Here is a 13,589-nt window from a genome sequence, read left to right as displayed (position 1 = left end):
TACCAACAACAATCAAGGCTTAACTACAACAAGACTGTGCACACAGCCCACAAAGGGGTGCACCAAGAGTGTCCACCTCAGGTAACACGGGAGGCTGAGCCACTGGGCCCTATAGGACACCTAGCACACAAAGCCACTCTATCAACACAGGGAAGCAGCCAAAATGCAGAGACAATGAAACAGGTCACAAATGACAGAAATGGAGGAAAGCAAACGACTGGATATGGAGTTCAAAACCAGGGTTATAATGTTTTTCAAGAATTTTCTAAAAAAGGCCGGTAAATTTAGTGAGACCCTCGAGGATATGAAAAAGGACCAACTACAAATTAAGCATACACTGACTGAAATAAAGAATAATATACAGAGATCCAACAGCAGACTACAGGATCCCAAGAATCAAGTCAAAGATTTGAACTACAAAGAAGCAAAAAAACACCCAACCAGAAAAGAAAAGAGAATCCAAAAATATGAAGATAGTGTAAGGAGCCTCTGGGACAACTTCAAGCGTACCAACATCAGAATTATGGGGGTGCCAGAAGAAGAGAGAGAGCAAGATATTTGAAAACCTATTTGAAGAAATAATGACTGAAAACTTCCCCCACCTGGTGAAAGAAATAGACTTACAAGTCCAGGAAGTGCAGAAAACCCCGAACAATAGGGACCCAAAGAGGGCCACACCAAGACACATCATAATAAAAATGCCAAGAGCAAAAGACAAAGAGATAATCTTGAAAGCAGCAAGAGAAAAACGGTTAGTTACCTACAAGGGAGTACCCATATGACTGTCAGCTGATTTCTCAACAGAAACTATGCAGGCCAGAAGGGAGTGGCAAGAAATATTCAAAGTGATGAATAGCAAGAACCTACAACCAAGATTACTCTACCCAGCAAAGCTATCATTCAGAATTGAAGGGCAGATAAAGAGCTTCACAGATAAGAAAAAGCTAAAGGAGTTCATCACCACCAAACCAGTATTATATGAAATGCTAAAAGGTATTCTTTAAGAAGAGGAAGAAGAAGAAAAAGGTAAAGATAAAAATTATGAACAACAAATACATATCTATCAACAAGTGAATCTAAAAATCAAGTGAATAAAAAATCTGAGGAACAGAATAAACTGGTGAATATAATAGAATCAGGGGCATAGAAAGGGAGTGGACTGACAATTCTTGGGGGGAAAGTTGTGTGGGGGATGCGGAAAGAGACTGGACAAAAATTGTACACCTATGGATGAGGACAGTGAGGGAGGGGGTTAAGGGTAGAGGGTGGAAACCAGGTGGAGGGAAGCTATGGGGGGAAGAAAGAGCAACAATTGTAATAATCTGAGCAATAAAGATTTAGTAAAATTTTTTTAAAAATCTACATTCTTTAGAGTGGTTTCAGAGAAGATTCTCAAGAAATAGGCCTGTCTTGCTATCATTCTCTAGTCACCATCTTCACTTTTGGAAGAGCAATTGGTAATTAATTCACATGCCATGAACTTTAACTCTTTTTACTCTTCCTCACTGTGCATCTGCCACGTAAGAGTCTCCTTGTCAAAGTTCTGTGCAAATCTTACCTCTTTGGCAAAGTTTTATTCCACTATCCTCAGTTTCTTTCGTTTGTCCCATACCACTTTATACATTCAATATAGTATTTATTACATTGTTTCATAATTCTTTGCTATAAAGTCAAGAAAATATTTAAATGTCTACTCTGCATCATGCGCTATTCTAGTTGCTGAGGGGATAGCGGTGAACACAATAAAAATAAATAAGTAAAAATGTCCCATTTGATTTAAATTTTTAGCCCTTCCTCATTCCCTTCTTATCTTTCTCCATTCCTCCTATTAGTCTGTAACAATACTGAGTCTTTCTTATTCATCTTTGTATCTCTGTTGTCTGGCATATACTAGGAGAATTGTGTGTGTGTGTGTGTGTGTGTGTGTGTGTGTGTGTGTGTGTGTGTGTGTTTAGTTAATTTGACCATCTACTGTTTGCTAACTGCTTTGCTAATTATATGTAGGGTCCCAGAGAAGAAAACAGGAATGTTTGTTTCCCATAAGCAGCTTATGGAAAAGGAGGTGAATGAAAAATAACACTAAGGTGTTACTTTTAAGGAGCAGAAAAAAGGGCATTCAGTGACACTATAGTTGCAACATTTTATTTTTGCATCTTCAGAGGGACAATATTATAGGCAGAAACTGAACAACTAGAACTGGCCCCTGGTGAAAGCAATACTGGTAAGAAGGGAATCGTCCTTGTCAAGAATTTCCACCTAAACCAGAAGAGAATGTCTGTGGGTCGGAAGCAGGAGATGGAAAAGGAATTAGTAGTATAGTTTGAATTTGTGCCTACAAGATTGACTTTTTTTTTTTTAAGGAATCTCAGGTAAAAAAAAAATTAATGTAGATTTTGCATTTTGCTCTGCAGTGTGGATTATTTTGTAAACTTAATGTTTTAAATTATTTACTACACAATAAAAGTGATCCATATGTATCCTATGGCTTCTAGGAATCGTGGCATACCTCCACACTAATGTGTGGTAAACATCTTGCTGTGCCCTCCCTGGTAAAGCCATTTAAGTTTTTATCTGTTCAAATGTGCCTTTATCATAGCTCATTTTGGTCTGTTCTTTAAAAACAATCAAGAATGACATAATCTTGATTTACAACGATTGCGGGGAAAGGTCAGAACACCAGTCGAAATGTGAACATATTCACTGCCAAAGGAATTGCTGGAGGAACCAGCAAAGTGGAATTCAGCTAGGAAGATTTTGTAGATAAGTTTTTCATGTTAAAGGACTACAGGTAGTATGGCTTGGTAGAAGGAAGGACAAAAGGGATTTCTTTCTATAACGAGAATGATACCTATGAAGGCTTGGAGAAAAGAGTGGTGAGGTGGTTATTGTAGCTATTAAAACTATCAGGCTTTTCCAGTGGCAAAGGCACTGAACTGGGTAATCCTGGTTTCACTTGGCTGTGATTTGCTGAGTGCAATTGGAGAAGTCACTTTAATCTTGCTAGACCTAGTTTCTTTATCTTTAAACTAGAGGCCCAGTGCACAAAATTCGTACATGGGTAGGGTCCCTAGGCCTGGCCAGCGATCAGAGACGATTGGGGTTTTCCTTCTCCCAGCTGCTGGCTGGGGCCTTCCTTCGTTCCGCGCTTACCCCCTGGTGATCAGCACACGTCACAGCGAGAGGTCAAACCCCCAAAGGAACAGTTTGCATATAGCCTTTTATTATATACGAGGATTGAGGGAGTTGAAATAATATGATCTGTGATTTACCTTCCAGCCCTAGCATTAAGTAATTCTGGCTTACCTGTTAGATGAGATGGCCTGGAATATTTTGCTTCAAAGTTCAGTTTCATTACAATTGCAGTTTTATATTTGCATTTTGAGTGTCTTGCTTGCATAGCGACCATGCTTAAAATATGAGCCATTCAAATCTTCCCCTTTGCTTCACATTTACTTCAGTTAGATCTTAAATTCATGTTTCTCCCTTTTCCTGCTGTTTCTCTCATTTAGTAAGTCCTTCAGAACCTTTCTCTTGGACTGTTGCTGTGTTTAACATTACATCACCTCCCACCCTATGCACTAGAATTTATCTCTTATACTTATCAGCTAGATTAATCTCAATGTGCTTCTCCTCTAATTGTGGTGGATCTCCACTGTCTTCCAAAGAAAGGCCAGACTCATTAACTCAGTATTAAGTATTGGCTATTAGTCTTGGCTCTCATTACTCCCCTCACATAATCTACAGAATAGTTAACCTGAACCTAATATCCTCGTGGTGCTTTTGCTCATGTTGTTCCTACACCTGGTTATAACCTGCCTCTTCCCCATTGTCAAACACATCACAGGTTTTCCATCTCAGTTGTCACCCACTGTCTTCATGAAATCCCTCAGGCTTCCCACAGGCAGAAATATTCTTTTTCTTCTCAACTCCCATAGCACCTTTGCTGTATCTAATTACTTTGTTTGGTTGTCTTTTTCTTTTTTTTTTTTTTGTACTATCTTATCTCTCCTAACTAAACGAAGCTCCCCTATGCAAGGTGGATGATCAATAAATATTTGTGTGTTTTTTTTAATAAATCTTTATTCAGATTATTACAATTGTTTCTCCTTTTTCCCCCATAGCTCCCCTCCACCCGGTTCCCAACCCACCTTCTGCCCTTACCTCCCCCCCACTGTCCTCATCCATAGGTGTATGATTTTTGTCCAGTCTCTTCCTGAACCCCCCATACCCCTTTCCCCCTGAGAATTATCAGTCCACTCCCTTTCTATGCCCCTGATTCTATTATATTCACCAGATTATTCTGTTCCTCAGGTTTTTAATTCACTTGATTTTTAGGTTCACTTGTTGATAGATATGTATTTGTTGTTCATAATTTTTCTCTTTACTTTTTTCTTCTTCCTCTTCTTTTAAGAATACCTTTCAGCATTTCATATAATACTGGTTTGGTGGTGATGAACTCCTTCAGCTTTTTCTTATCTGTGAAGCTCTTTATCTGCCCTTCAATTCTGAATGATAGCTTTGCTGGGTAGAGTAATCTTGGTTGTAGGTTCTTGCTATTCATCACATTGAAAATTTCTTGCCACTCCCGTCTGGCCTGCATAGTTTCTGTTGAGAAATCAGCTGACAGTCGTATGGGTGCTCCCTTGCAGGTAATTAATTGTTTTTCTCTTGCTGCTTTTAATATTATCTTTTTGTCTTTTGCTCTTGGCATTTTAATTATGATGTGTCTTGGTGTGGTCCTCTTTGGATTCCTTTTGTTTGGGGTTCTGTGCGCTTCCTGGACTTGTAAGTCTATTTCTTTCACCAGGTGGGGGAAGTTTTCGGTCATTATTTCTTCAAATAGGTTTTCAGTATCTTGCTCTCTCTCTTCTTCTGGCACCCCCATAATTCTGATGTTGGTACGCTTGAAGTTGTCCCAGAGTCTTCTTACACTGTCTTCAACTTTTTGGATTTTTTTTTTTTTGCTTTTTGCTTTTTCGGTTGAGTGTTTTTTGCTTCTTTGTATTTCAATTCTTTGACTTGATTCTTGCGTTCCTCTAGTCTGTTTTTGGGTCTCTGTATAATATTTTTTATTTCAGTCAGCGTATGTTTAATTTCTAGTTGGTCCTTTTTCATATCTTCGAGGGTCTCGTTATATTTATCAGCCTTTTCTAGGATATTCTTGAAAAGCCTTATAACCGTGGTTTTGAATTCTATATCCAGTCGTTTGTTTTCCTCCATTTCTTTCGTTTGTGATCTGTTTCTTTGTCTCCGCATTTTTACTGCTTCCCTGAGTTGGTAGGGTAAATTTGTGTGCTAGGTTTCCTATATGGCCCTTGGGTCGGCCTCCCCAGTTAACCTGAGGTGGACACTCATGGTGCACCCCTTTGTGGACTGTGTGTACAGCCTTGTTGTAATTAAGTCTTGATTGTTGTTGGTATCACTGGGAGGAATTGACCTCCAGGCCAGTTTGCTGTAAGGATCAGCTGTGTCTACGCTGGGAGAAGTTCGGTGCTGGAGACAGCCTTATAGGATTAGACTTGCCAAATTGCAATAGCCTCTGTGCTCAGCTTGGATGGTGTGGAGTCTCAGGGCGGAGCAGACAGTCTTGGCTTCCCGGCAGCCTTGCCCTTGCGCGCACTCGTAGACCTCTGCCTTCCCCAGCTCCCCTTTCTCCGCCCAAGAGTCCAGACTCCCCCCACAAGAGCGTAGGTCCCCAGGGGCACGCCTGGAACTGGGGTTCAGTGCAGTCAGAACTGGGGCCCAGTGCAGTCAGGAGCCTCCCACTCCCTTCCACCAGGGAAAGCCTGTGGCAACCTCCGCAGCCTTTGTGCGCACTGGCACGCGTGCTCCTTCAGACCTCTGCCTTCCCCGGCTCCCGAGTCTCCGCCCGAGAGTCCAGACTCCCCCCGTAAGAGCGTGGGTCCCCAGAGGCTCGCCCAGAACTGGGGTTCAGTGCGGTCGGGGCTTCCTTCCCCCTTCCGCCAGCGAAAGTCAGCCAGGCTCTCAGCCGCCCTTCCTCTCTGCGCGCACAAAGACCCTTTGCCGTACCTCCAATTCTCTGTGAGCTTTTCTCTTTCCTTCTAGTTGTAGAATTTTCACTCAGCCAGCTTTCCTGTGGTTCTGGATGGTGTCCATTCTGTATTTTTGTTGTAGTTTTGAAATTGTTGTGCGAGGCAGCAGTTTAGGTGCTGACCTATGCTGCCATCTTGGTTTCTCCAATAAATATTTGTTGAATGAATGAATTATAGTTCAGGTCCTTGTTATCTTTGGTTGGTAGTGTTTTTTATTATTCTACACAATCACTAAAAAGAAATAGAAAAGAACCATGCACAAAGGAACTAATAAGCTAATATATAAGAATAAGAATTATTGCTTTAGATGTGTTAATAATTCCCAAGTTTATACTTAAGGCAAAGAAAGCGTTTTGAAGCTTCAGCCTTGTCTTTCATTCACCTGGGCTTTCAAGGCACTATAGAATCCTTTTCAGTTGAACTGCTACCTCAAAGTAGTTTGTGTTTTGTTTATTTATATCAATTAAAGTATGCTTAACAATTTTTTGTCCTATGAAGTTTTTAGGGTGTTTACAAACTTTGGATTTTTTTTTAAATAAAGTAATAAATGGAACAATTAAAATAGTTTATGAAAGAAATGTACTGTTTTTATAGTTGAAGCAGACTGTCCTCTTTAGTACATACTGCCATGTAATGGGTGTTAACACCTTGCTGACCTGTCACAAGTTAACTTGTGTCTTTTTCTCAACCTGTGAGTCTAGTATTTCCAGAGATGTGACAAGCAGTACATCCTAATCCTTTCCATCCATCTTATATTATGGTAAAAGGTTTTTAAAAGATGCATCGCAGCAGAGAAGAATATCATAGCAAATTATGTGCAGACACTTTGTCTGATTGACCGAGTGACTTTGTAGTCAGCTGGAAGATAGTAATGAGTCTTAACATTAGACCATCAGGAAGGCAAAGGAGAAATGTGATGGTATCTTGACAGTGAAAGTGATTCTGAAGAATGGACAGAAAAAAAATATATATTTTACCAGCCTTGGGAGATTATACAAATATTTCAGCTATAACTGTTTAATTTAAAGACGCGCAAAGTGTAAGTGAAGTAACCAATTTATTATTTGACTAGAGGCCCGATGGACGAAATTCTTGCACGGGGGCAGCAGGGTTCCTCAGCCCAGCCTGTGCCCTCTCACAATCCTGGACCCTTCAGGGTATGTCCAACTGCTGGTTTAGGCCCTATCCTGCAGGGATTCCTGCAGGATAGGGCCTAAACAGGCAGTCAGACATTGCTCTCCCAATCCGGGACTGCTGGCTAACCTTTTGCCTGCCTGGTCACCCCCTACCCACTCAGCCTGCCTACCTCATCGCCCCTAAACACGCGGGGCCTCCCTGATCGCTCCTAACCTTTCTGCCTACCTGCCTGATCACCCCTAACCACTCTGTCTGCCTGCCTGATCGCTCCTAACCGCCTTGGCCTCAGCCCCTACTGCCGAAGATTCATGCGGAAGGACATCCGGAGGTCATTCTGCTGTCCTGTGTAATTAGCATATTATGCTTTTATTATTATAGATGAGAATTTTTTCTATCTCATTACTTCTCAAACCAATTTACACCATCACCAAATGGAAAAATACCACGAAACCTCTGCTAAGACTTCACCATGGATGGACGTTACTTATAAAGAAGTTGCTTGGTTTGATTATATTGATGGGACTAACAAAGAAGCCAGAATGGAAAGATTACTGGCCAACTGACCCTTTACTTGGATCACACATATTTCCATAAACTATGACTGGAAAAAGGTTCAAGCAGATACTTATTACATTCTTTCATCAGAACAATAATTCATAAGCAACATGTAACACAGACCATCTTTATAAAGTAAGGCCTCTTTTGGATCACTTTATCTCAAAATTTATATCTTGCCCTGACCGGTTTACTCAGTGGATAGAGCGTCGGCCTGCAGACCGAAGGGTCCCAGGTTCGATTCCGGTCAAGGGCATCTATCTTGGTTGCAGGCACATCCCCAGTGGGGAGTGTGCAGGAGGCAGCTCATCGATGTTTCTAGCTCTCTATCTCTCTCCCTTCCTCTCTATAAAAAATCAATAAAATATATATAAAAAATTTATATCTTTATAGTATATCAAAACAGCAGTTTTTACTCAATGAAACTGATTCCAAGTAGAGGATATATCAGATTGAAGACATATAATCCAGCAAAAATTATAAAATACGGAATTTTAGTAAGGATACTTTATGAAAGTGAGAGTGACTATATTTGCAACTTCAAGATATACATGGGTGAAAGTTACAACAGACTGTATTACCTGTCTTATTTATTACCTTTTCTTGATTCTTGGTTTCATATTTACCAAGATAATTACTGCAACATTGTGTCTACACCTGAACTATTATTGAAGAACAAAATACTGGTCTGTGGAACAATAAGGGAGACTGGGAGTTGCCAAAGCTGCTAAAAGAAAAGTAGCCAGCCGCACAAGCGAGTTCTGGCTCAAAATAGTCAGCAAGGTCTAAGGTCAGAATTTTCATCTTACACATACCTGTGCTTTCAGAACTATTAATAAGATCCTTGAAAGTTTGGTAAATAAATATGGATAAAGATCTGATTATGAGCTAGTCAAACCATAAGCATAGTGGACCCTGTTTAAAAGAAAACTTTGCATGACTTAGAACATATTCCATCACCTCAGAAAATACTGGTTTATTGGGAGATTGAGAAGAGAAAAAGGATGTCCTAATTATTCCCCCTGTCACTTTTTTGACCTTGTAGCTTCAAAGCACTCAACTAATCTTTGTTTAGAATACTGTGCCGAAACAGGATTTGGCATTGTCTGCCTGAACCCCAGTGAAAGCAAATACATCTCACCTAGGATTAGACCATTAATACAGACATTACCGCACTTCTCTCCAGATGATGTAAGATTAATCTCAGTTCTGGCAATCTATCATCAGTCTTGTAGGTGTAGTGTACTTAAAATATAAAAAATGCCATATTACTTACTACCAATGCTTTTTTCAAAATATAGTGGTTCTTTTAAGCTGTTGCTAATGGTTTACCTATTGAAAGTGTTAAGTAAATGAAGAAAAGTTTCTAGCCCTAGCTGGTTTGGCTCAGTGGATGGAGCGTTGGCCTGCGGATCGAGGGGTCCCAGGTTCGATTCCGGTCAAGGGCACATGCCCGGGGTTGCAGGCTCAATTCCCAGTGGGGGGCATGCAGGAGGCAGCCAGTCAATGATTCTCATCATTGATGTTTCTATCTCTCTCTCCCTCTCCCTTCCTCTCTGAAATCAATAAAAATACATTTTTTAAAAAAAGAAAAGTTTCTAATTACATATTTGCTCCTTTAGTCTCTTGCCACTAAAAATAGAAAGCAGCCCTAACTGGTTTGGCTCAGTGGATAGGGCGTCAGCCTGCGGACTCAAGGGTCCCAGGTTCGATTCCGGTCAAGGGCATGTACCTTGGTTGCAGGCACATCCCCAGTAGGGGGTGTGCAGGAGGCAGCTGATCAATGTTTCTCTCTCATCGATGTTTCTAACTTTCTATCCCTCTCCCTTCCTCTCTGTAAAAAATCAATAAATATATTTTTTAAAAAAATAGCAGCCCTAGCTGATTTGGCTCAGTGGATAGAGGATCGGCCTGCAGACTGAAAGGTCTCAGGTTCGATTCCGGTCAAGGGCACATGCCCAAGTTGCGGGGTTGATCCCCAGTAGGGGGCATGCAGGAGGCAGCCGATCAGTGATTCTCTCTCATCATTGATGTTTCTATCTCTTTCCTTTCTTCCTCTCTAAAAGCAATGAAACTATGTATTTTTTAAAAAATAGAAAGCAGTACAGCATATTTATGTAAGTTAAACTCTGATAATTACCTATACTAATAAAAGGGTAATATGCTAATTAGACTGGGAGACCTTCTGGACAAATCCATGGTGGCAGGGCCGAGGCAGAGGCGGTTAGTGGCGATCAGGCCAGCAAGAGTGGGGGCAGTTGGGGGCGAGCAGGCCTCTGACAGAGTGGTTGGGTCAGGCAGGCAGGTGAGTGGTTAGGAGCCAGCAGTCCTGGATTTTGAGAGGCATGTCCCAAATTGGAGAGGGTTTAGTCCGAGCTGAGAGACACACACACACACACTCTCTGCACAAATTTTGTGCACCGGGCCACTAGTTGATTTATAAAAAGCGGTATATGTGTACATATTTCTTTTAGTGTGCTGATAAAAGGAATGGAGCTTGTGAATGAGCAAGGTGAGAAATAAACCCCATGGAAAAACAGGAAGTTGAACTCGAGTTGCTCCTTTAGCAGTAATTGTGGGGAAGATGGTCAGAGTTGATCCATGACTAGCATTTCTGCTGCACTGACTATTAAGTTGCGTGGGGGAGGCATCAGGGGGTGGGGAGGCAAGGCAGATGGATTTTAAGAAATCTCTGTGTTTGATCTCTCAACTCTCTCTTCCTTCTCAGGAGTTAGAAGCAGCTCTTCACAGAGATGATGCAGAGTTTATTAGTGACCTGATCGCCTGCTTGCTTCAGGGCTGCTATCAACGAAGGGACATCACGTGAGTAATTCTGATCTTAACTAAATTTTTTGCAGAGAAAATCAACCAATCAACCAGTCACCAAGATGTTTCATGTCTCCTAACAAACCAGTACTGATCATTAGCCAAAATGACATAACAGTGTAAACTGAGTATTTACAAATGGATTCCCAAATGCTATGTTTGATTCTTTCTGTAGTTGACTTTTTAAAAATGTTTTTACTGATTTTAGAGAGAGAAGAAGGGAGAGGGGGAGAAAGAGATAAAGAAACATCAAGGTGAGAGAAACATCGATCGGTTGCCTCCTGTATGCCTCCTGACCAGGAATTGAAACAGTGACCTCTTGGTTCCTGGGTGTACACTCAACTGCTGAACCATACCGGCAAGACAACATTTCTTTTACTTCGGTGTTTCTCTCTTCCTCTCTCTAAAATCAATAAAAACATTTTTTTTTTTTTTTTTTTTTTTTTTTTTTTTTTTTTTTTTTTAGTTGTTTTTGGTGAGCTGGTATATCCCAGTGGTTGAGTGTCAACACATGCACCCAGAGATCACCAGTTTGATGCCCGGGTTGTGGGTTTGATTCCCTGTAGGGGTCATGTAGGAGGCAGCCAATCGATGTTTCTCTCTCATCAATGTTTCTGTCTCTCTCTTCCTTCCTCTCTGTAAAAATCAATGAAAATATTTTGTTTTTAGTTTTCTTTTCTTCTTGAATTTCATATGTTTTAAAGAAAGGGATTTACACACACACACACACACACACACACACACACACACACACACACACGGCTAAGTGTCCGTCTGTCGACTGTTAGCTATGTTGCACTCTGATCACCAGAGGGCAGACACTCAACACAGGAGTTGCCATGATGCACACTGGCCATTTAAAAATAAACAGCAACATGGTCCTGGTGCTGACAAACCAACACTCGGCTTCTGCCAAGTGGGACACAGACCCTGCCACCACCCCGGCACTACACCCCACCAAATTGCAGCTAATGCTGCCAAGAACCCATGGTGCAAAATGTGGGCGCTGGGTAATGACATCATGTAGCAATGCCCAACTTCCTCTCCCTAGCGACTAGCCTCCCTGGAGTTTCTTCAGCCCAGGAACACGACTTGCTTTATAGCCAGGTGCAAACATTTTACACTTTAACCAAATGTTTGTGAAGCGTTTTCCCGTGCCTCATCTCATTTGATCCTCACAGAAGTCCTGCAGTAGGTAGATAGGAGACTCTGTAGAATCCTATTTTCTTTTCATTAGCCGGAAAACAGAGATTTAGAAAATTTAGAAACTTGACCTGACTGAAAAGAAGTTAAGAAATGTTGGACCTTGAAAATGACTTCAGGGTTTCTCACTGAACAGAATATAGTCAAACACTGCTGCAGTTAAATATTTCACCCTTTGTTCTCCCTGCGTGATCTACAATAATAACCTGCTTCGTGTTGATATTTACTGCTGTGTTGCTGACAATCACCTGAAAGAGAAGTTGGGGTGCTTCACTGGGCTGGAAAAAGTTTAGCTAAATCAGGAAGCAGGTCTAATTAAGCAAGTTTATTCTATATCTATAAAAGGCTTAAGTTGACTCGCGCATGCATGATACATATAAAGCTATGGCTGGCGCTAGTCACATGCATGTGTTTCCATCTGTCTTTGTCGATAGTGAATTTGGTTGACACTTTTATTATAGAGAAAGGGTGAATAGCAATATTGAAGTATTCCTTCTAATTAATTTCCTTTCACTGTGCACAAATCTGTGCACCAGGACACTAGTAGATTTATATAAGAAGGTATATTTATATACAAGGAGAATGATCGCTTCTTGGCTTTTTGGCTAAGATCAAGTGTATATACAAGGAAAATGAATTGTCTTAAATTATAAACTGCCAAGTATCTCGTGGTAAGGTGGTATGGAGATGCCAAGAAAACTGTTAGCAAAAGTGATACAATTGAAACTGAGTAGGATAAAGGTACTATTGGAAAGGAATATCAAACATGCTATTCTTTGGGACAGGTAGAGGCTTTCAGGCAGATTGTAGGCACAAAGAACAACACAACATTTACAGTGTTTGTTGGATTAGTACATTTGTGCTTCCATTGCCTCACACTGGAATATGGAAGTTCTCCCTGGTCTGGCCCAGCCTGTCTCCTGCCACATCCTCCAGTGAAGCTATGATTCTGGTGAAATGATCTTAATGTCGTAGATTCCACATTTTATTTTACTCTAGGAAAAACATGCCTTATTGTTTGAGGTGCTTGTTGTGCATTAGAAATTCTAGAAAGTATGTGGTAGATAAACGAATTTATTACCAAAGAGATATTGTCTTCTTCATACTCCTCACTACCAAAAAAATACTCCATTTTATTTTCAAATTCATCATTGCCACACTATCAGCTTTTTACCACCAATTTGAACTGCACTTTGTCCAGCTCCTCCCTCTTGAAGGGGCATCATCAGCTTCACAGGCACTGGAGAGAGAAAGCCAGTCTAAACCCACTAAGGTTCAAGCAGTTATGCATATGCCAGTGCCCATGCTATGAATGTGAATGCTGCAATTGAATCAGATTCTGAGAACCTTGATATTTAGAGGGATTACACTGTATTGTGATAAAGTAACGCATATTACATTTTCCCCAGTTAAGGTATCTATTGTAAAGAAATAGTTTCTTCTCTCTTTGAAAAAGGAAAATGTTTAATTTATTTGCCTAAGCTCCTTTGCTTTTTTCACATGAATATTTCCTCTCATTTTTTTCTACTAATATAACTACCATAGATTACAAGTCAATGTGGTAGTATGCCTCTATGTTTTTAATTATTTTTAGAGAGCGAGGGAAACATGGATTGGCTGCCTCCTGCAAACCCCCTACTGAGGATTGAGCCCACAACCCAGGCATGTGCCCTGACCAGGAATAGAACTGGTGACCTTTTGGTACTTGGTATGACACTCAACCAATTGGGCCACACTGGCTAGGGCTGACATATAATTCTTGTAATACATCTTTGCTTAGTGAGAAAAAAAATTTTAAATCAAGCATTGAAGTGT

The 13,589-nt window shown here is 40.8% G+C and overlaps 1 protein-coding gene across 1 annotated transcript in view; it reads left to right on the top strand.

The window, feature by feature from the left end:
- CECR2 (CECR2 histone acetyl-lysine reader) overlaps positions 1-13,589 on the top strand; it is a 187,633-nt gene that overhangs the window by 110,289 nt on the left and 63,755 nt on the right. The window contains exon 2 of the mRNA XM_080658754.1: positions 10,474-10,568. Coding sequence (XP_080514880.1) covers positions 10,474-10,568 — 95 coding nt within the window. The remainder of the gene's footprint in view (positions 1-10,473; positions 10,569-13,589) is intronic.

Source organism: Plecotus auritus, assembly GCF_963455305.1.
Source record: "Plecotus auritus genome assembly, chromosome: 3".
NCBI lineage: Eukaryota > Metazoa > Chordata > Mammalia > Chiroptera > Vespertilionidae > Plecotus > Plecotus auritus.
This window is presented reverse-complemented; position numbering and strand designations above follow the sequence as displayed.